General features: G+C 37.1%; 1 protein-coding gene across 1 annotated transcript in view; it reads left to right on the top strand.

The window, feature by feature from the left end:
- ADAM10 (ADAM metallopeptidase domain 10) overlaps positions 1-22,978 on the top strand; it is a 43,194-nt gene that overhangs the window by 849 nt on the left and 19,367 nt on the right. The window contains exons 2-4 of the mRNA XM_032123365.1: positions 7,613-7,763; positions 19,582-19,700; positions 21,067-21,225. Of these exons, the coding sequence (XP_031979256.1) occupies positions 7,613-7,763; positions 19,582-19,700; positions 21,067-21,225 (429 nt within the window). The remainder of the gene's footprint in view (positions 1-7,612; positions 7,764-19,581; positions 19,701-21,066; positions 21,226-22,978) is intronic.

The following is a 22,978-nucleotide window of genomic DNA, read 5'->3' as shown; positions in this document are numbered from 1 at the left end:
TCCCAGGCCGGGGGAAAACTCCCTTGTGTTTATGGGGACGTGTAACTGTATCGGCTCCCGTTAGGAGTTTGTCGGCATTCGGAACCGGCCAGTTTCTCCACTGCGCCTGGTAGTGTTTAATTGGTCAAGTCGTGGCAGGGAAAATAGTTTCGACTTTGTACAGAAAAAGGGTGTACTTGAGAGGGTGTTTCTAGAGAACTGTGGGTGGAACAGCTGATAAAGACTGATAAAGACTTCCTCTATTTCATTTGGCACCACGATTTATCTGGGCTCTGCCTCTGTGTGCATCAATATGTAGGTTTATTAACAAAGAAGCTAGCGCTAAATGCTGGTCTTTTACGCATTCTCAAAAAGTAACATCAAACTATGGGAAACTTCAGTAGTTGTACTTGTGGCTAAGCTGTGAGATAAGCGGGGTGATATGCACGGTCAGAAGCCATCCCATTATTTATATGATTAGGAGTGGGATACACAAAGGAATTTAGGTTGTTCTTCGTAAATTCTTGTAAGCTATCAAGATATTTCTGACTTAATTGTTGGCATGCTTTCAAGGCCTCTTTGTTTTCTAAACTGAATGGTGCTGGCACAGAACTAACTCAAAATAATTCATTAACCAGTTGTGAGGGTTGTTTTCACTGTTTAATTCCAGGCAGGCAGTTGTGCCTTAAAAATCGTAGTAAACATGTAAAGTACCGTCCTCTGGATATATAGAAGAAAGTTCATGAAATGTATTTCAGAAATTCATATTAAGGTTTTTTTGAGAGAAGAATGGGCACTTTCAACATTTCTGGGCACTAGGAAGCACACCTCACTAGCAGGTGGCACAAGTACATGTCTTTGGTATGTATCAGTGCAGATACATCTTTAAAGAAAGATTAATAATGCTGGATAGAAATCTAGTGATAATGCCAATACACTTCTCTGAAATATTCAGTGGAACTTTATTGATAAAAGTCTGAATGTAATTATGAAAGATTTGCTATAGTTCTATGGTAAATTAAAAACAGCCTTTCAAGTTTAGGAAGGTCTATTTTACCTGCGTTCACATTTCTAGAGTTTCTTATATATTGTGTTTTTATTTATTGAAAAATAGGGTTCTTCATTGGTGTGTTTTTCCTTCTAGACAGGCATTAATATCTGTGTGGAAAGGGCAACTTCGTGATTCTTAAAGAAGTTACTGTGAGAGCAGTGCAAACTGAAAAGAACCCAACAAATTACATTTACGGGCAGTGCATCTCGCGCTCATTAATTTTACAAGATCTTGAAGCTAAGTTATATTTATCTGTAAAGTTGTCTGGTTTTAAGCCACACAGGTATTAAACAGTAATACTTTTGGAAATTTCATTAATCTGCACTTTAGAAATAATTAGGGGTTTGTATGTTGGGTCTAAGATTGGAGTATTTTTACAGGATACCTGAGTTTGAACTCTTTCAGAATTACACAAGGCTTTGTGCCTGTGTACTGTGCAGGCACTCTACATACTCTCTTGTAATAGTCTTTAGATATAAAGGTACAGATTAACAGAACCAATTGTAATGTTAGCTCACAGCTAAGTATGAATCATAAAATCAACTTTGAAAAAATGGTACAGCATAATTTGGATGGTTAGTGAAATATCTTTGTTTTGTTAAAAATATTATTTTCTGTTGTAGTTTATATTACTCTTAAAATTATGTGAGGGGAATGCAATCAAAAGCAATCAGTAGTGCTGCTGCAGTAGTGAAGTGTACTGCAGTGTCTGTCTTGGGCTGCTTTATAGCTTTTGATATGTTTTGTCTGTATGGTTAAAGCAGACAGGTTATCAGAAGTTTGGCCTAACAGGCCCAGAAACATTCTTGATCAGGTTTTGGTATTAGATCACTTTTAGTGCTCTCTTTTTCTTTCTTTGCTTCCACTGCATAAATATTACCTTCATAAAACCAGTGGTCCAGTAGGTCAGTGTGAATACTGTTTAAATAGTATAAGAAGGAATTTTTATTTTGTTTTGTTTCTGTTAGTATTTGGGGAAAGCTAGAATTTAGTTTCTAGTATATCGTGTCTACTTGAGATAAGATATATGTACCCTGACTTTTAAGAATTCTTTTTTTTAAAAGTGAATCTCAGCATTTTACCCAACACCCCTGGAATTGCTTGGCTTAAGGGATCTATTCACTCTCTGGTGCTGTTATGAATTTTGATGTGTGTGAAGTGGTACTTAGTTTGGGCAATATTATTGGCAGCTTTTCGTAGCTTTGTTGCACATGAGGAAGATGCATGCAGATATATTAATCAGTACTTAATTATCCATTCATAATGATGTTCCTAGAGGAATGGAAATAACTAATTTAACCTCTCTTTCTACCTAACGGTCATTAAAAAAGGGAAAGGGCAATAGCAAACACAAAAGAGAGCTATTGAGACCTCCAAAAAGCTTGGATTTAACAAGAGTGACCATGCTTTGACTAGGCTGATCAAATGCTGAATATCATTGCAAATATATGATAAATAGTTTGTTTTCACTGGTACAACATGCTCTTTTTATGTTGCTAGGACTTCCAAGTTGTTTCTTAGTGTCTTGTGCTGCTGGATATTGAACTACCTATTTCCCAGTGAGCATGGGAGAAATTCTGCTTTTTTTCTGGACACATGGGGGAGTTGTGGGAAGGCATTTATGAGCTATCACCATCTGAGTGATTTAGTTTGTGTTCTTAGTATAAATTGAGAAGAACAGTAGCCTTCATAAATATGGCAGTATTCAGCCTCCAGCATTTATTTGGAGTTTAAAATAAAAACATTATTCATTTTATGTGATTGGATGAGACAGTGTCTAGTCACGACAGCTGTCCGATGGTTGTTTCAGAAATGCTGGTGGTAATTAGAAATAAATGAAATTAGGTGCTTAGGTGGTTACTTTGAAATACTGTTGCCCAAAAGCCTCAGACTGCAGTTTCTTTTTGCTTTTAAAAGTTCCAGAGGTTCGTTTTTGCAGTATGCCATGGCCACTCTACTGAGTTACTGCTGTCCGGTGGTCCTGCCCCTGCCATGCACTCCCACCTCTCCTCCTGGCATGAGAAGCCAATCAAAAAAAAAAAAAATTAATCAGTTCCTGCCAGATGTGTTAACTAAAGTTGCTCTGTTGAGCAAACCCAGGCCTGATGGGGAAGAAGAACTGGGACTTTCACAGGGTGGAGAGGAAGAGGGTCAATAAAAAGCAGACATCTGCTTACACTGGTGTTGCCCACACTGTCTGACAGTGCCCTAAATTGAGGCCTCAGTGAAGTGAAATGATCCTGACTTGACTTCTTGATTACATGTTTTTCTTTCACCAAAAACTCACTTTACCACAAGAGAGAGAATATTTTTTCAGCTGAACCTAGTGCCAGTGCAAGGGAAGAATAGAAACAGCGTAGATGTAAAAGAGCAGCAGGGCCTGCCCTTCTGCTGGCAGTTATGAAACAACAGCCTGAATAAATTCTTCAGAGAAGTCCAAGTCAGGGGGTATATGGTAGGATTTCTGGCATGCTAAATCTGAATGCAGTGTACATTCTTCAATGCCCCATGTAAAGGGAGCTTTTTAAAGATAAACTCTATATTGAAAACAACTTGAAGCAAAAGTTGCTTTGATTATCTTAATTAAAATTATAATAATAATTCTCTACAAGATGTTTATCACATGCTGGCATTTTAAATCTGCAAATTAGTGATGACGCTTGCAGTAATAGGAGTTGTCTGGTGAGTTAGCTTGGCTTCTGAACAGTTTCTGATACTCTATCAAGTCGTATTCTGTGCTTTTTTCCACCCCACTAACAAACTTGAGTTGTGTTTGAACTATTTGCATTTGTCATGCAAGTCTCAATCTGAGTGGTTTAATGTAAACTTCATCTTCTAGAACAGTGCATGCTTGGTTTATCCTCTTACGGGAAGTTAAATGTTCTCTTTTACAATGATGTGTATAGATTAATAGGTATTTGTATTTACTTGGGTAAACTTTCACTACTGTTTATTACTAGTCATCCTTTTGTGCATGGAGCTAGCTTTTATAAAAATTTCCTCCAGAATCTTCACAGACACTGAGATTAGTCTGGCCAGCCTGTAAATCCCCAGGCTGTCCTCCTTGGAGATGTGGATGACATTTGTCAGCAACTCCCCTCTATAACAGTAACTTCTCAAAAAGTTGAGAGAAGCCTTGAAATGGTGTCAGCCAGCCCCCTCAGCACTCCTGGATGCATCCTATCTGATCCTGTGGATTTCTGTATATCCAGGTGACTGATGTATTCCCTAGCTCGTTTCATCTTATTTCTGTCCTGCAGACTGGGAAGGGTTTGTCTGGGGGGAGAAACTCTTCATGGTTTTCTCTGGGAAAATAACTGACCAGGGAATCATTTAGCACAGACCACCAGATGACTGTTACATGCAGATGCTCATGTTGTGCCAGGAAGCTTATAGCTAAAATCATGTGGATGATCCATTTTGCCCTTTGCATAGGCCTGGTTAGGTGAGAATACATGCCTTGAACTCCGTACCTGTCCAGTGGGATTTGTTTGTTCACAGCAACAACTGTAGATACTTTACTTCACAGCTCTCTGGGAATCCTGAAGAGTTGTTGTATATCCACATGCACAAAACATCTTTCACTGGGACTGGCACACATTTTTGCCTAAATGCTCTGCTGGATTCTGTTTAAAGTCCTTCCTTGTGTTTAGATATAAGCCCATGAGAGTAAAGCTTCATTCCTGCAGGGAATTTGTCATAGGAAATGCCACATCTAGTTTAGCAAGTCTTTAGAAGACTATACTGTCAGGTTCAAAAGCTATCCCCTTGTCACTCTCCAATGTCTGTATCCTAAAGGGTTTCGTCTTCTAGCTTAGTGTTTAGGTGAAGTGTAATGTTGTCTTACTCCACCAGATTGCCTGGAAAGGCATCATGCTGTCTTTGTTTTGTTGATGGCAACATGACATGTAATTTGTAGAGCAGTTCCCATGATCTGCATTTAGGTGTTCATGGTTCAGTGTTTCTTACTGCAGGCTTCCTGATTGTATCCTTAATTGAAAAGATCTTTGTCATGCGATATCTGTCAAAAAAAAAGCCAAACCCCTAGTCTTTCATTTACAGAAGGTAACGGCAGTAGTTTGTAACAGAGGTCGGGATCTGGTGTGTGCTATTATAATGATTTCTTGGGGTGTGCCACTTCCAGATTCTGTGATAGACTTCCTCATTTTTGATGCAGTCTTCTAATTACAGAAACTGGAGCTAGCAGCTGTACCTACCTCATGTACCTTGGTGAAGTTTTCTTTCCAGTGTAATGAACTTCTGCCTCAGAATCCTCTATAGATTCTTGTGTTACCAAGGTTGAGCTATTTATTAAGCTACCTTTGTGAAGAAGATAATTCCTTTTGATAGGTAGCTGGTTTGATTAGAAGGAGATTGTGATCAGTTGCAGACTTTGAATGCTGTAGCAATGCTGATGTTATAGAGGCTTCTGGAAGTGTTCATTTTGAAGCCTTAAGTCCCTTTTTGGAGAAGCCATAATGCTCTAGGTGGTATGCAGCTGCTCTGCTTAAGCAAGAAGAGAGCAGCAGGAGTGTTTGTGTTAAGTGTTTCTATGAGAGTACTTAAGACATAAGGAGTTCTTTAAGTTTTGGAGAAGGGGAAAAAGAAAGCGTGTTGTTTCCCTGTGTGATCACAGCAAGTGTATACATTTTTTTAAGAAGAAAAGTTTTTGCTTAAAACCCTCTCTGTTTTTCCTTAGCAGAGAGAACAGTTATAAAACTTTAAATGTCAGTAGTCTTTTGCTGTCTTGTCACAGTAGTTAGCACTTAAAAACTATTCTTTGTGTCTCAGTCAAATGCTGTCTCTCATCTTTTCACGTGGTCATGAGACCTGGATCCAGTGCCAAGTGTTATTGGGTCTTCAGTAAGTTGTCACACTTCAAAACTATTTTTCTAGGTGCCTGAAGCTGTTCAAAGTGTATCTTGCAACACTGAGAAGAAAAATGGTCTGCAACAATTTAAGGAGTTCCTTATTAAAAGCTTCCTACCACAGAAAGTTAAATTCTGGAGCACAGGAGTTTACACATTCTGCAGTGTACTAACTCTCTAGTTTTGATCAAGTTCTTAAAGCAAGTTATTAATACTGTATTCTAGATTCAGGTTCATTTAACAATTAAAACTTTTAAGTTTAGCTTATATCAGCTAATTTTGAAGCTTGTTTTCTTTAATATTGATATTTCTGGGTCATGTACATGGAATTGGAAAGCATGTATCTGTAGTCAGGCACATGTATATTATGCATAGTCTCAGGCTAATCTGGTTTGGTTTATAGAAGTTTTTGGGTTATAGGAGGTGTTTATGGTTCATTTTGGTGGGATTATGTTGGAAGTGATGAGAGAAACGTCAGACACAGACAACATCCTGCATCCTCAGAACTCTTGCTAGTTACTGAAACTATGCAATGGTCCTGTGTCTGTGTCTTATTTGGGTTAGAATTAATGTAGACTTTCTTGAACCACACATTTTAAACGTTTTCAGACACCTAAGACACTTCCCTTTCTGGAAAGCTGAATGAGAATGGACATGTGAGAGGAAAGTAGAATGAAGTTTTGATACTGGGCTGTATTTGCAGTTAACAACGAAGAGTCAACATTTGCAGAAGCCTACAGTACTGTGGGGAAATTTGAATGTGATTTCTCTGCAGTATAGCATTAATTGAATTTTAAACAGATACGGCAGTATCATCCTGTGCACATGGCTGCTAAATGTAAGCAATGCATTTGAACATATTAATTCACTTAGTCATCTTTTTAGATATCTGAAGAAAAATGTAGTCCCTGAGAACTCACATTTAGGTTGAAGTTAAATTGATTGCGATACTAATTTTTCTTCTTGCAGAATTCAGAGTTCTTCTGGTTTTCTCCACAAGTTGTATTTTGGGATTTTTTTTTTGGTGATTAGCGTCTCTTCCTCCATCAGGATAGGGGGGTCAAAATCTTCCCCATTTTCTTTAATGAACTCACGTTAGTATGAGTCATAAATATTACCCTAGAAGGAATTGTGCAAAATAGACTGAACTAAATCTACATCTCTGGAGATATGTTTTAATAAAACTTTTGCATGTGGTGGAACATTCCATGTGATACAATATGTGTTGCTAGGTGGCACGATTTGCTCTTAATTTCCCATGATATTTCACATGTAGAATACAAACATTCTGAGCAGATACTGTGGTGTTATGACTGCAGTGAAGTTGGAAGCACAATTTCAGGGAACCTGAAGAAAGATATTCAGCTGTTGGACTTCTTATTTTGATTCAGAAGTGCTTTTCTGAAACATCTCTGAAGCCTTCCTGTCTACAGTGATGTAGTTTGCATTGTGGGGTAGTTTTGGAGTAAATGAACTGTACTTCCACTACAAGTGGAAGATGCCTTCCAAGGTCCACCTGATGCACTTGTAGCTGCAGATTGTGTGTTCAGTCTGTGGGACCAGAGTACAATGAATGTGAAGTGTACAAAGGAGGAAAAAAAAAAGTTAAAATGGATATAATGTGGAATTTGGGTCCTTGTCACCAACTGCTTTGCCCCACAGATCTGCCATGCCTGGTAGTGTGGTTATAACCTTACTTGTCTCTGTTTTTCAGGCCAATATGGAAATCCTCTAAATAAGTACATTAGACACTATGAAGGATTGTCCTATGATGTGGATTTGTTACACCAAAAACACCAGCGTGCCAAAAGAGCAGTATCACATGAAGATCAGTTCTTGCGCCTAGATTTTCATGCTCATGGAAGGTTAGTGATATCTTAAAAGATGTTTGTTTTAAATATTTTATTCATATGTGTCTTAGTTGTAGAGAAATGTAAAGGAAGAAATACAGCCACCAAAATAACATTAGCTAGAATACACTAAATTTCACTGTTTACAGCATCTATGAGGTATTTTCTCACATGTCCAGTTTAAATATGAAATTGTTGCTTGTAAGCACTTATTCAAACATCTGATGGTACCTATTACTACACTTTGAAGCTTAAACAATGGAATCATACTGGGAACAGAATGGTAGTTGATTCTGGGTTTATAACGCAGTTTGGGTTTGTTTGGTTTTTTTCAGAAATTGTGCCAAACTGCCTGAGGAGATTTAATTGAGAAAAAGTAACATTTCAAATGGCATTTGAAGCTACGAAATAGACCAAAAAAATGTTCTGTTTTGCGTGTACTGGTGTTATCTGATTTTTTTGTCCTGTTGTGAAATTTAAAAATTATTTGACATGGGGAAAGATGATTACGTGTTACAAGACATGCTTTGCCTTGCATTTAGCATGTAAGATCCAATACAAAAGTTAGATATTCAGTGTGACCAACTGAAGTATAATTTGTAGGTTTTCACTTAGGAAGATCTCGTTGCAATTTAGAATTGCCTGAGTTTTGTACAACCCAAGAGAAACAGGAAGAAAGTTAAAATATTTGTGTCTGTATCTTAGTTTCTATCACTCCCTCCTTTGCAGCACCACTCTCTTAATTTATTTTAGGTATGTGTAATGCTCTCGTTTTTCTCGTTATTTCAGTTACAATTTAAGTATTTAGAGCTTGAGAAATAATTATTAGCCATATGTAGAAGGGAAAGAAGTTTAACAGAGAAAATGTAAAACCGAGTCTCCTGAATCTGTCTGGGATATTGTTTTATGAGTAAGTGTTTTGTTTTTGTGCCAGCTTGTCATTTCTTCAGGGAGTGAAGGGTTGTTCCTGGAGGTTTATGATGTAATGACTGGATTTCAGTGCATGCTTCCAGAAGGTTAGCATTAGGGTTGTGTTTCTAAGTGCCATAGAAATGCAACCCAAATCACGAATTTGAAGTCCTGTCCTTAAAACCACGTTTTGAAGTGTGCTTTTTAGTCCAGGGAATTTTATTGTTCTAAGCAGAGTCATATTGCTGCTGTCTTTGCTGTAACTTCACTGGCAGTCTCTAGTCTTCCCTGTTAAATTATTCTAATCAACAAGACTGCAGAGTAAAATGCTTCAGAGGCTCCTCACAGTGTAAACCTCTCTACTTTTAAATCTCCAGCAAGGTAGCAAGACAGTGAAGTTAAGTTTAAGTCTAATGCTGCTACTTCTAAGCTGCAGGCTAGTGGATAATTTAGACTCACTGAAGTGTGTACTGCTGCAGAGAGAAACAGGCCTAACCACATTCCCAGCATCGTCCTTGTCCTAACACTGCTGGTGTTAAAGCCATGCAAGGAATAGCATCTGGGAACTAATCCATCTAAAAATTATTTGGGAAAAAAAATCAGTATGACTTGAAGGGGTTATAGAAGAAGAATGAGACCTTTCTGGGAGCAGGCCACATTTCAGGCCACTTGAGCAGGTTCATCTTGTCATTGGTAAAGATCCCATAATCATCCTCTGTAAGATAGAGCTGCTAGCTTAGCCTCTGAGTTCTCTTTGTGGTGTGAAGGTGGTTTGAAAATCCTTATCCTGTAAAAATGGTAGTTGCACCTAGGATCATGAGATCTAAAAAAAAAATTCCTCTCTTACTTCACAGAGAAAGACCAGACTTTAGTCAATCAGGTTTAAAAATATTTTGATAACAGCTACTGTTACTCAGGAAGGAAAATGTTGGTGTTTATATGTGGAATTGATCCTCAATTCCTATGGTTTGAGACACAAATCCATCATTAACTGCCTAGGCTGATTGGAAACTGACTGTAAGGTCAAACCAGTCCATAATTTAGGATTTTGGTAGTTTCCTGTGGCACATCTAATGCTTCTTGCCAAAGAGAGGGTAGTTGGCAGGATGTAAATTTAGTCCAAAGTTCCTGTTAATCAGTTTGGATGTGCTGTTATGAAATATTTTCATTTTGTTTTAAATATGAGTTAGGAAGGATCAAGTGAATTGGGTTTTACTTCGCAGAGTCTGTTTATTTGCTTTGAAGGTGTGTAGCAGTTTGAGCAGCTGTATAAATAGGATTGGCTTGTTTCAGCTGGCTTATTGTGAATAACTAAGTGATTTATGTCATTACTGAGAAGGACAAAAGTAAAACCTTTCTATCAAGTATTTGAGTTACTTTGTGTGAAGATAGGAAAATAAAGTTTTTGCAAAACACTTAAACAAACCATTTACATAGAGGCCATGGACTTTTAAAGTGCTGTGGCATTTAAATACAGATGGTGAAACTTAAAGGCATTCAGTCAATATGAGATTTGAGATTCTGAAAACTAACACCTGATCTTTTTTGAATGGTCTTTTACTAAATGGCTCCTTAGGGTTTGTCCAGGTGTAGTGGTTTATTGGCACACAGCTGTCCAACTTGCATCCCCTTAACTTAATAAATATAGTAAACAGCTTCTACTTATGAGGACTGAAATTACAGTCTCTTGATTTGGATTCTAATGAAATGGCTGTGTTTTGTAGCCAGGAAACAATGGAAAAGCTGTCCTAATATTTACTACCATTCTCTGCTGGCAGCAGCAAGTGAAGCTGGGCCGCAGTGGTTCTCAGGCTGTATCTCTGTGACCAGTTGGAACTTCTAAACTTAATCTTTTGGTGTATGCCAAAGGAAGCACCTGCTGGTCACGTGGCCAGTCAAGATGAGAGAGTGATTTGGCTGCTTATTTTTCAGTGAGGTTAATTAGTTCTTCTGTTCAGTGTAGAGGCAAATTTGCTGTGAGAAGAAAGAGTGCAGAACTAAGTAGCAGTGGTGAGAGGGAGGATGCAGTACCAGCCTTTTCAATGGCAGTGCTGACATATGCCAGATAAGCATTCATCAAACTTACAGTTCCATTGTCCAGAAAACGGCTGGCAGCTACCAGTATTTTAGGATTGTGTAAGTAGCATCTGTTCTTTTCAGTAGGCTGTTTGGATTTAAGAACTGTATCTCATAGTACCCTTTTGTTGGAAAAGGAAAAAATAAAACCACAATTTAAATATGACATATTTATACCAAGTTAAAGGGACCATTTAACTATGGGCTAATAGTTTAATAATGAAATAGAAACTGAAATGGTGGAATTAAACCCAAAACTACCTTTTTTCACACCAGACTCAGTAATTTAACAAATGGATGTATAATATGCCATCCTTGAGAAACCTTCTCTGTTTAACTTTCGTCTGAAATTTAGATGCCACACAGTATACTGTTCAGAATAGAAATTTTTCAAAATGTTTGTTGTTTGGTTATATAAAATACAACTTATGGTAAATGCAATGAACTAGACTGAGCCAGCCACACTATTCAATGCTGAAATACTAACTTAGTAGGACAGTTAAAATTGCTGAAACTGAGCTACAAATCCTTATTAATTCTTTTGAATAATAAATCATATATTAGATTAATTGGCATTACTGGTTCCCCAGTGGTGCAAAATGTGCTTATTTGTAAATTGCTTCAAGTTGGAAGGAATCTGAAGGTTTGAAACAATCCTGGTTGTGTATCATAGCTCTTCCACCTGCCAGTTTATATTGAGTGTTTTAGAGTGAGTTAATTTAAGGTGCCCTTTGAGTCCAGGGAAGGCTCACACAAAGTTAATGAATGCGCAGTGTTAATACCAGGAATTTGGTTAATATAAAGTAGTTTGAGAACCCACCCCACAACCCTTCCCCCCCAAAAAACAACCCAAAAAGCAAAACAGCACAGACACACTTCCCAAAATACATGGATTGATTCAAATAAGAACAATGCCTTTGGCACTGGCTTGAGATACAGTGAAGCATTTTAAATAAAGTAACTTCCTTTTGCATGTCAAGGTAATGTCAGTAGTTTCAAAAAGGAAGTCAGGACGTCACTTAACCTGATGTTGGATTTCAGACACACTTTTCACCTGATCACAAAATGTGTACTTGCACTTGTTCACTTACTGGACAAAACTCTTCCCCTGCAGACAAACTGGAAAGTTTTCTTCACTTTTTCAGTATAAACATTTGCAATATATTAATCACAGAATATCTTGAACTGAATTCCTATCAACTGTAGAATGTCAGAAACATGCTGAATACTTCATAGTGTTTTCGAGGACAGAGATTAAAAAACTTGGACGATGTCTAATGCTCTAACTGTATTTCTTTACCTTGTGACAAAACAATGAATTCCTGAGATGCTCATGCATTCAGAAGGGAAAAAGTATCTCTAAGTATTGTTTAACTCTCTTTTTCAGTCAACTTTTTATTTAATACACTACTAGTAACTTATGCTTTCTAATGCTTTGCTTGATCCTGTTAATGGTCCATCCACACCCACTTTCACTCCTCCTAGATTAGTTGTTGAGTCTTGCTTGGGAAAGGTGCTCGCACAACTTGAGTGAACAGTTGAATGTTCAAGTGGTATGTGAACAGGTGATAACGCTTACTATTAAATTAAAGATATGTTGAGAACTTCTGAAAGATGTTTTACAATACAGCTACATTTTTCTGTAGATTTTTACCTAAAATTTTATTTTTTGAAAAATACAGTAAGTTGTTCAGACATGTTTGTGGGAATGTATGGTCTGTACACAGTCCTTATAGGAAAATTGTGGACCAAAAATTTTCAGTTCTTAATTAAGTCTGAGGATTTTTTTTTTTCAATTCTTGGTTCTGTAGTAATCTGTAATCCTTCATATTGCCCTCATTGTTCAGAGCTGGTAAATGTTTGTGGTTAAACAAGATAATTGTTGGCCATACTTGAGTAGGTTATGAAAATAAAGGATATCTGCAGAGAAATAATACTTGATAAGCTGAATTTTAAAAGTGGTGTTCTGTGCATGCTGCCATGCTGAGATGGACTGAAGTAACTGAGCTGGTTAATCCTGGATTGAAGAGGACTTTATATTGTCAACTTAAGGTTTTTATTAGACTAGATGTTCTTTTTATGGTATTTAATTTAAGTGCTTTTAAAATTGTGAGTATGGCACAGTGCTCAATCCATGAAATGGCTCTGTCTTCTATGTACTATGAGCCTGTCAGAACAAAAAGCAGATTCAGTATTACTGGACTAATCTGAAAATACGTGTTGTGTCTCTTTCAGTTCCATGTGCACTTAAACACACTCCTAAACAGCTCAACTTCTTAAGTAGGTTGGTTTAGTGGTCATCAAATAGAACCTACTGGTTGGCTTTGTGAGACTTAGGAGAATTATTTTCATGAGTTTTACTAAGTGAATTTTTTGCAAGGTTCACTTACTGCAACTCATTTTAGGCTGTCCTGAATTTAAAAAGAAAATATCTCTAGTTCTTACTGTAGTCTTTTTAGTATTATTCACTGCTCTGTGGCAATTCTTCAATTATTACCTCTCTGTTGTACCTTTTAAGTTATATACCTTGGCAGATAACTTGCCAGGCAAGAGGCCTTTGAATCAGGAGTCACTTCCTACACCTATTTTGTCGAAAAAACCCAAAACCAAACCCACCTTATGTTGGTGCTTGTAGGTGAAGCAAGTTTATCTTGCAGAAAGTTGGGAAGCAAGAGTCCTAAGTTCTTACACGTTTTTTAATTGAAATGAAGTTAAAAAATTCTAGAGGCTGAATCTGTCAGTTAAATGTCTTGCATTTTATGTGTTTAAATACAGTGAGCTGGATTATGTGTAGCCCTCAGGAAAAAAGGCATTTGATGTTTGACTTGGGTTTGTCTGGGAGACACCTGGTACAGTGGTGTTGGACTGCTGGGACAGCCCAGCTGAGATGCAGCATTTCCACTGTACTGCTGAAATTGGTAATAATGGTTTACAGCTCTACTGCTTGGCCAGCAAGCTTTAGTAGACAGAGCCATACTCTGAAAAAGTCATGTTCTTAAAATGGAAAGCAGTATATTTAAATGTATGTATCTAAGCTATGTGCTCATATTATCAGCTAGTGGATTTTTCTTCTGTGTCTTTACTTGTTGAACTAAGAAGGCTTCTTTCCTAATTGCTTTCATAGTTTGAATTCATGTAGTAACTTTGCTTGTGCTTTTATTCTAGTACATCTTTACCTGTTTTCTGATTTTCGATATCTTGTTTTTGTTAGAAAACAGCATTGCATGTAAATAGTCAACTTTACGTAAATACAAAAGGGAAGGTTATTTTCAAGAAAAAGGAAACCAGGCAGTAGAATCTGTACTGAACTTCCCAAAGAGGTTTTACTGAAAGGGAAATAAAAATGCAAATCTTGGGTAAAGGCTATTCTACTTTTAAAATCTGTACACTGTCCTGTTCAGGACAGAGAGATACTTTCTTAGAGTGTAAATTAGCCAACATGTAGATGCTTGTAATCCTACTTGGATGGTTTCTGTTATCTGAGCTACCTTGTGTTTGCAGCTATGTATATCAAGAGTAATCAGTGGTAAATGCTTTGGAATGAAGGCTGCATCCTCATTGTAGTGTTCTAGAATACCAAGTTTAGCAAGTCTGACTTCTGAAGGTCAGGAAAGACATCTGAATAATCACAAGTATCATCCTAGAGATGTTAATGGAAAATAAACATAAGCTGCAAGCATTCTAGCTGGGATGGCTGAGTATTGAAATGCTGTAGAGATTGGGATTTAAATAAATACTTACCAGGGGATGATTCTGTGTGCATCTAGGTGGATCAAAGAAACAGTGATAAACCTGGAGACCCTATCACGTGCTGCTTCAAAGATAAGTTTTCTTTAGTGTAAGTAGCAGGACCATGGGAATTATCAGTTAAGTGACGAAGTATGTTGTGTGGATTTAATAGTAAGTTAAAACAATAAAAAAAAAAAACTTTAAATGTGATCGTTCTGTAGAATTGTGGGTAGTAGAAATCCAGTGTTAGGTTGTTAAGCTGCCTTCTATTTACTATAGTTCAGAGCTGGAATGAGTGTGACGGTCTTGTGGGAACTGAGTTTAGATTGTGAGATGCCGCATGGAAGCAGTTAGAAAGAACAGCTCAAGTTATTATCCCCTTCCATTTATAGACCCCTCCTCCATTTTTCCAAGAAGAGTCTTTGAGTTCTAAGGTAGGAAAAGTAAGGATAAAAGACTTGCACCTCAAGCAGAACAGTATTTTCTAGGTGCTGACTTGTGAGGAGGTTGATGCAGCCACAGCTGTCGGGGTTTTTCTGGTTCCTACTGGGAAGAAAAGACTGTGAACCTAAATGGACTCACCTTGTACTGAAGTCAGATTCCATACTGCTGTCAACCCATCCCCTTCAGTTTCCTTTTGCCAGCCACTTCTTCCAGCTGTGGAGTAACTCCTCCATCTCCTTTTTTCCCTTTCTCTTTTCTACACAACCTCCTCTGGTCACTGAGTCATTCTGTGAGCCTGTCACCAGTTACAGCAATTTGACTGAGGAAAGACAGAAAAGTGAAAGCTCCAAGTGCCCTTTTTGTATACCAGATAACAGCTTTTTCTGTCAGTTCTGTGAAAGTGTGCCAACTTAGTACCAGTGACCCAATATATTGGACATTCCATGCTGGTGAAATCACTGATCTTAGAAGGTAACGCATATTAAAAAGAAATGGAATAATAGATTAGGCATTAACTTTCGCATGTAAGCCTTTACGTGCCTTTTACCAAATGTTGCCAGTATATAAACGTGGCTTTTTTTTTTTTTTTTTTTTTTTTACCCCAAGTACTTGCTGTGATTAGGCCATAGGATCAACATAACTTGAGCCCATGGGAAAGTACTGGGTTTTAGCTAAGTACTGGGTGCTCTCAACTATAATTTTTCTTTAATTATGACTGAATTGCTGTGTTACTTACAAATTGGACATAGTCTCCCTGAGCTAAGCTAAAGAGAAATAAAAACCTACCTCTTGGTAGCCTTCAGGGTACCGCTGTTAATATGTAAGATGTAGTTTATTATCAAAGCAGATTGTATAAATACATATATGTATATATGTGTCAGTAATTTATACCAAAATTCTGTCTGCAACCAAATGGGCAGCCATATAGATCTAAGGAGTGTCCTCTTACCAGATCAGTTTTGAGATCTGTGGAAGACAGAACCAGTAACAAATAAGCAAGGTCAAAACTTGGCCTTAATTGATTTAATTCTATTCTAGATATCACTACTGCTGGGAAATCTCTTCTGCGAGGTAGAAAGTGTGTAAATAACAGGCATTATTTTTCTGAAGTTAGTTAATCTGTTGCCTGGTATGTAGCTAGGCTAGGGAATAGCTTAGTTTGCACTGAGAACTCAGTGCATGCTGTAGAAATGGTAATTGCCAAAAGGCTTATTTGAAGCTTCTTACTTCTTCCATTGTGGCTAGCTTAGAGACCATACTCAGTAATAATATAGACAAATTTATTTAACTTCCCTGGAGTCTCCTGTCCTCAGAAGAATCATGAAGTTACTGGATTTAAGCCACGGTAGAATTTATGTTTGAAGTTTGGTGATCTGTTAAAGTTGTTAATTATTGGAAATAGAGATAATTAAAATGCTTGTTTACTCCTCCACCCTCCCTGGCCCCTTTGCCCCCCACAGTCCCAACTTGTTTCCTTCCTCCTTTGGTGGGGGAGAAGTAAGGGAATATTTGTCAATTTTTCATTATTAAGAAGGTGAGCAGTCCAGACAGATAATCCTGTTGTCATCAAGCATGTTTGAATGACTAAGACCTGTTTAAAAATAGCTGAGTGATGATCAGATTATCTAATAGCTTAACTAAGTTAAGAAATCAAATAGAGAATTGTTAGTGTGAAGCACAGCTGAGGTTTTTTGTATTTGAAATAGTTCTCTAATCCTGCAAACAGAGCTAATTTTATTAAAAGATAGATAATTGGCCACATGGGGTAGAATTTGTAGTGTTTGTTATGCAGCAATGTGGAAAGTAAGAAGAGGGTGAAAATTAAAGGAGAATGAATAGAGGCTTCCTCAATTTTAAACTGGTGAAACTTTTTATTTGGTACATAAAACTTCTAACAGTCCATTTTGAAGTGACATACGGGTAATGTTGATGGAAGGGTATCCCACAGAAGGAACAGCCATTCCCAGCTTCATTGAACTCCACTGAACTTCCCCTTGCCCCCCTAAAAGTGAGTCCTGTAGTGTCGGATGTGTAGGCAAAACTCCAGGCTGGCCCTAAAGCGTGGTTAGATGGTTGCCCCTTAGGGTAGTCCATGACTGCACCACGATTGTCCTGCTGGTTTGTAAGGGTGAGAGCAGCAACTCAGGATAACCTGGATGGCTTCACAATTCATGTATAGGGCTCATCCATCTATGGACTTGGGGTTTTACTAAGCTAAGCTTGGTACATTACCAGCTTTCAGGCTCAAGTCCTGAGTTTTTTCCCCCACTCCGCTGTTACAGATGGGAGTTAATACATCAGAAGCCCTGCATTCTCTTACACTGTGTACTTCAAAGCCATAGAAAATTGCTGATGCAGTTGAGTGTTACAGACAATTGCTCCTCAGTTTTATTTGAAACAAACATGAATACAACCAGAAAAATGTAATTTTAAAGAAATGGTGTTTACACTTCTGAAAGAAAAGTGCTATATAGATTGAAGTTTTTTTTCCAAGAACTTACTTTTTCATGAGGAAAAAGCAGTTTTAGCCATGATAGGTGCTCTTGCTGAGATCAGTAGATATTTCAGTTCATAACAGAGACAGAATTACAGACTTCTTATGGTAAGAAGTCTTCTATCAAATACTAGAGAAGGAAGGAGAGATTCTAAAAAGTCCAGAACTTCTTGCCATTTAACTTCAGTTCAGATGCACTGAGAGTCTGATCCATCCTCGAGTGGGACAACTCAGTCACAGAAAAAGCTCAAACTAAAATGCCCTGAGCAGTGTATTACATCCAAAGTGAGCATAACTTTTTCAAGTACCTGAGTGAAGTTTGGCATATTCCTATCAGTGTTGGTCTTAATTTCTTTCTATCTCTTCATTTTTAACTTCTGCCTAGGAGAGCCACATAAAGTGGCTTCAGGTCTCCACACTGCCCACCACCCCACCCTCGAAAAATATATTGGGTAATTTGAAGCATTCTGTCCTACCATGTGTCTCTGGGTTGCTTGTTCATGTTATTTCTTCTTCGTCATGAACCTCTGGGTTACCAAAGGACTGTTGTGGCAGAGGTAGTAAAAAGACAAACTTGAAGAACAATAATTCTTATTTCTTGTCTCTCAGTGATGCCAGTATCCTGGTGCACCTGTAGTGAACTGTTCCTTCCTTTGTAACAGGAGGATCTTCCTCATAAAACACATCTATACTGAAACTGTGAGAGGAGTACTGCTGGGCTTGGCACAAAGCCTGACTCATAGGGAATTGCTGAAGTTTAACCTTCCCCATCTACCAGCCACATCTCAGAATTTCATAACCTTGTAGTAGGTATTTGTGACTGACACACTGCCAGAGGAGAGTAGTTGCTTTGAAGCTTTATTAACACTGTGGCAATAATAATAAATATAGTTTGATTGTGAAATGCTGTTTGCATTACAGAATAGTCAACATGAGTCACTACAGCCCTTCCCAGGTTTTAAGTGTGTAGGCATGGCTTTTTTTTGATCTTGAAGTTTGCATCTTAATGTACCTCTTAATGTTTCAAAATACTTATAACTATGGTGTCATATTTAACATGCAAGTGGAGACTGAAGATACATTTTGTGTTTGCTTCAGCTAATTGGTAGAAAGTAACTAGATTTAATCAACTTGACACTATGGCACTTAATTGCCTGGGTTATTTTGTTGGTAGCATACTTGGATAATAACTTTCACTCTGAAGGTCATCTCTGTTGGTCATGGCTTTTAGATGAAGACTCTGATGTACTCGTCTGAGTTACTTTTTGTGTAAGGAATTGGTGATGTAACTATAATATTCTTTCAATTTCATCATTGTGCGGAAAAACAAAAATACAGAAAGAAAATCAAGACTAAAATTGGAATGGCTGAAGTTTCAACAACTTCATGATCTGTATTTGCACAAATATTTATACAAAATTTAGGAGAATACCAAATGAAATTATGAAGCAAGCTAATGGTTGTCACAGGTATGAATTCGTATAGTGTCAGTTATTTTAAAACACTTCAGTTATGTTGCTTGCTTGAATGAAACTCTTGTTGTCATACGAGCAAGGTGTTTCATAGAAAGATTAGTCATAGGATTTGCATTAAAGTATGTAGTGTTGCAATTTGAACCCAATCATTCAATGAGGAGAGCTGTTTACATAGTTGTTCATGTAATTCTACCAGTTTGAGTATTTTTATTAGATGTTGTTGCCCATCTTATTTTTTGAGTTTCAGTTGAAACACTGATTAGCTCACCTACATTTGCATTTTTTAAATCTTAAGTGTCTTCAATGAAAGTAAAATAAGTGATAGCTGTTTTCATCTGTTCTGCTTCACGGTACTGTGAAGTAAAATAGTTGCATTTTTCCTAACCTGCTCGAGTGTCTTCTGAAGGACTGGGAACAAGTGTATAGTCCAAGTCAGCATTTTAGAATTATATGTTTAAGTCTCACATGCTTTCTGGCTTAAGTCTTGTAAATTTAGCTACTTAGATCAAAAACATCTAAATAATCTTGGCTTAAAATATCCTTCTAGGCTGTGGTCTAATTCTTGTACAGTAAAAACATTTTCTACAAATAAATTTTGCAAGGTCTGCAAATTGTTTGCACAAAAATGTTGTTTTGAAGGACTTTTTTTAGTGCTCTTGTAGCTGAAGCTCAAAGTCAATTTACCATCTTTTTTTATTCACTTTAGACAATTCAACCTTCGAATGAAGAGAGATACATCTCTTTTTAGTGATGACTTCAAAGTAGAAATATCGAACCAAGTAATTGATTATGATACCTCCCATATTTACACTGGACACATTTATGGTAAGTGTAACACTTTGAAGTGGATGAAAGCAGTTTTAAACAGGAATTTTCCAATAGTACATGGAGAAATTTAATATCTGTATGATTAGATTATGGTTAAACTTTAATAATGCATCTAACATATTTAAACTCCTATCTGTATATATGAGTCACACTTAACAAATGAGTATTTTATCTAATAATTTTCATACCCATAAAACTTGAATTTCAACTCTGTTTATAAACATACTCTTAATGGAAGTCTGATGCATTTAAAAAAAAAAAGGAAAAAGTTGTATGCATTGGATAAAAAAGAAATTAAGTGCCATTCTTAGTTTAAAGGATAAAAGGGAATATAGAGTTACCATCATTAAGGGTAATATACCTGATTTCACTAAATATGAAAGATAAAATTGATTAAAAATGAAGAATTACAGAATTAAAAGCGGATGGAAAGAAGAAATGGATTAAAATTTACTCTGCCCCTCTTTCTACTGTTCTGTTTTCCAGAAGATCTTTCTTAGTGATCTTCTGTTTGAAGTCTTGAAGTGAGCATTTTCAACTTTGAAAAGTAATAAACACAGTTAGGGCTTCATGTGCATCTTAGCAGACTTATTTACCAGTTATTTTAAGTAGGTCAGAAGGCTTTTTGATAGTGGGATTCTGAACTTTCCTCAATGGAAGCGTATATAAACATTGTTTAGCAGAATGGTCTTTCATTCTTTGTGGGAAAGGCTGTTGAGATGCTGCATGTTGTAGCAGTCAGTGATTAAACTTTGACAGTTGTACTTTTCCCTGATCGTGACTGCTTCAAATACAAGTTCACTGTCTGCCAGGTTTAAACCTAGCTACAGTTTTAAGAGGATTATGCTTGAAGAGAAAAATGGATGTCTTGAATATAGGAAAGTCTTTCTTTAAAAGCTTTCAAAGTTCCATATATACTCTGATTTTACTATTTATTTTATATTTCTGATTGTATGAACAGATGTATAAGGACAGGATTTCACAATAGAATTACATGTTGTGTACGTAACAGCTTTAAAATACAGAGTTGAATTCCTTATATGCTTTTTAAACATGTCATTTATGTGCCTGATTGGGAAGCTACTGAACTTGGTGACTGTGATTTTGCTGTAACTGTTTCTCTTACTGATGGATAATCTTAGTCTTAAAAAATCAGACATGTCTTTGTTAGCCAGAATCTTATTACCCAGAATTCATGCAGATTTTTAGCAGTTGGGAACTGGTACATGATTAGGATAATTATGCAAGTACCTTGTGTTAGCAGTGAGCTTAACACCTTGGGTAGTGTGATGTTTGAAGTTTGCTCAGGGCTGAAAGCTTTTTGAAGGGTATAAAAAAACTAATGCACTTTGTCCCTTAACAGGTGAGCAGGGAAGTTTTACTCATGGGTCTGTTATTGATGGAAAATTTGAAGGATTCATCCAAACTCACAGTGGGACCTTTTATATTGAGCCAGCAGAGAGATACATAAAGGACAGAAACCTACCATTCCACTCTGTCATTTATCATGAAGATGATATCAGTGAGTACTTCCATTTTGTGCTACAGATGAAATATTTTTTTTTATTAAATGTCAAGACCTGTAAGCCATTTGTAAGCATCAAATGAGACTTTGGCTTGTGTATGACACCGTGAATCATGCTGTCCTCAAGTGATTCATATGCAGTTATGGTGTGAGAGGGATTTATAGCAAACCAAAGTGAGTCTTCTTTATTCTGCCATTTTAAGAAATACTTAGCAGTCAGGCTTAAGAGTGCAAACAGTACGTTTCCTACCCAATGGATACTTTGAAAATACATTCTTAAAACGATCTATACTAATTGCTCTTCCATGTGATCTGGAAAATAAAAGATACTAGAAGTTCAAGTCACTAAATGATTACCTATATCTCATGAGGGTGACATTTGTGTGAAATAGAAGCTTCCCTTGCGTGTGTCTGTCACATGTGCCTTCAGAGAGCTCTTTAGAAGAGGTGGTAGCACCCAGTATGTCCCATTTTACACAATAGCTGATGGAAGTGTACAGAGAATAGTACTTAAATTTGACAACTATAGCCCCAGAAATCTAGCTTTAGTGGCAAATGCTCAGAAGGATGAAAAAGTACCATGAAATACTTCTACATCTTCAGAACTGATGCACCAGAGTTCACCGACACTCTACCTGCCTATTTATGTATGATCAGTCTTCAGATGTAATACAAATCAGTTTTGTTTGATGCTTAAGTTATACTGAACCTCAAAAGTACTGCAAAAAAGTTTGATCCCAAGTCTAAATTCTTCCAAGTAGATGTTGGCAGAGAGTCAGTTTAACTTTTGGTTATTGAAGCTAATAAACTGTCTTTCCAGCTAACTGCAGGACTCCAGTCTTGCTTAAAAATCAATTTAAACCATAACTTCATTTAAAAACATGTCCCATCAGGCCATTGTGCAAACCCTAGAAGAGTTGAGTTTGAAATCTCATTTGCAATTGGATGAGGAGGCTTGGATTAGATCATTAGAAATGACTTGAACCACTCTGATAATGATACATGTATAAATCATTTTCAAAGTATGTCATAATGAGACTGCATTGTGAAAAGCAGTGTCGAAGAATAGGAAGTTAGATGAGGAAAATTTCTCACTGTGATTTGGATTTGTATGTTATAATTTTCTCGGTGCTGTAAGCCACTGAAAGGACAGGGTTATTGCATATTGCTTTCCTTGATTACTTCTCTTGTGTGAATGCAGTGAAGAGAAGTGATCTTTCTCTACTAAAAACTCAGCAAATTTGGGTGGGTTTTTGTTTTACTTTCAATGGCAGTGTGCTGTCTGTGAGTATATTAAAATTGCTGTGAGCTAGCAAATATGTTTGTCCTTCCTGTTATCTCATTCTGTAAATATGATTACTAACCCAAAATCAGATAGAATTTCCATAATGTTAAAGAGCTTGTGAATGAAAGCGTTTACTGGATTTGTGAGCAGTATCTGTTTTCTGACTTCTGATCCTGTGAACAGTATCTGTGCGTCAGCGTTTTCGGCCAGCAAACAGGATGGGGAGTCTGGACAGGCATTCCAAGAGCCTTTTATTGTTTTATTCCATTATCAATCTCACATAGAGTGGAGACAGAGGTGGTACGAAGCTCACGCTGTCACAGGCATCCCAAAACTTCCTTGTTACAAAGCATTCTTAAAAGCTTTTTAGCCAATAGCATGCTTCTAAAATTTACAGACAACTGTTTTAACCAATCTTCAGTAACGCATCTGTTGTACACAATACTTGCTTGTTATGCCTTATAT

Source organism: Corvus moneduloides, chromosome 13, assembly GCF_009650955.1.
Source record: "Corvus moneduloides isolate bCorMon1 chromosome 13, bCorMon1.pri, whole genome shotgun sequence".
Classification (NCBI taxonomy): Eukaryota; Metazoa; Chordata; class Aves; order Passeriformes; family Corvidae; genus Corvus; species Corvus moneduloides.
This window is presented reverse-complemented; position numbering and strand designations above follow the sequence as displayed.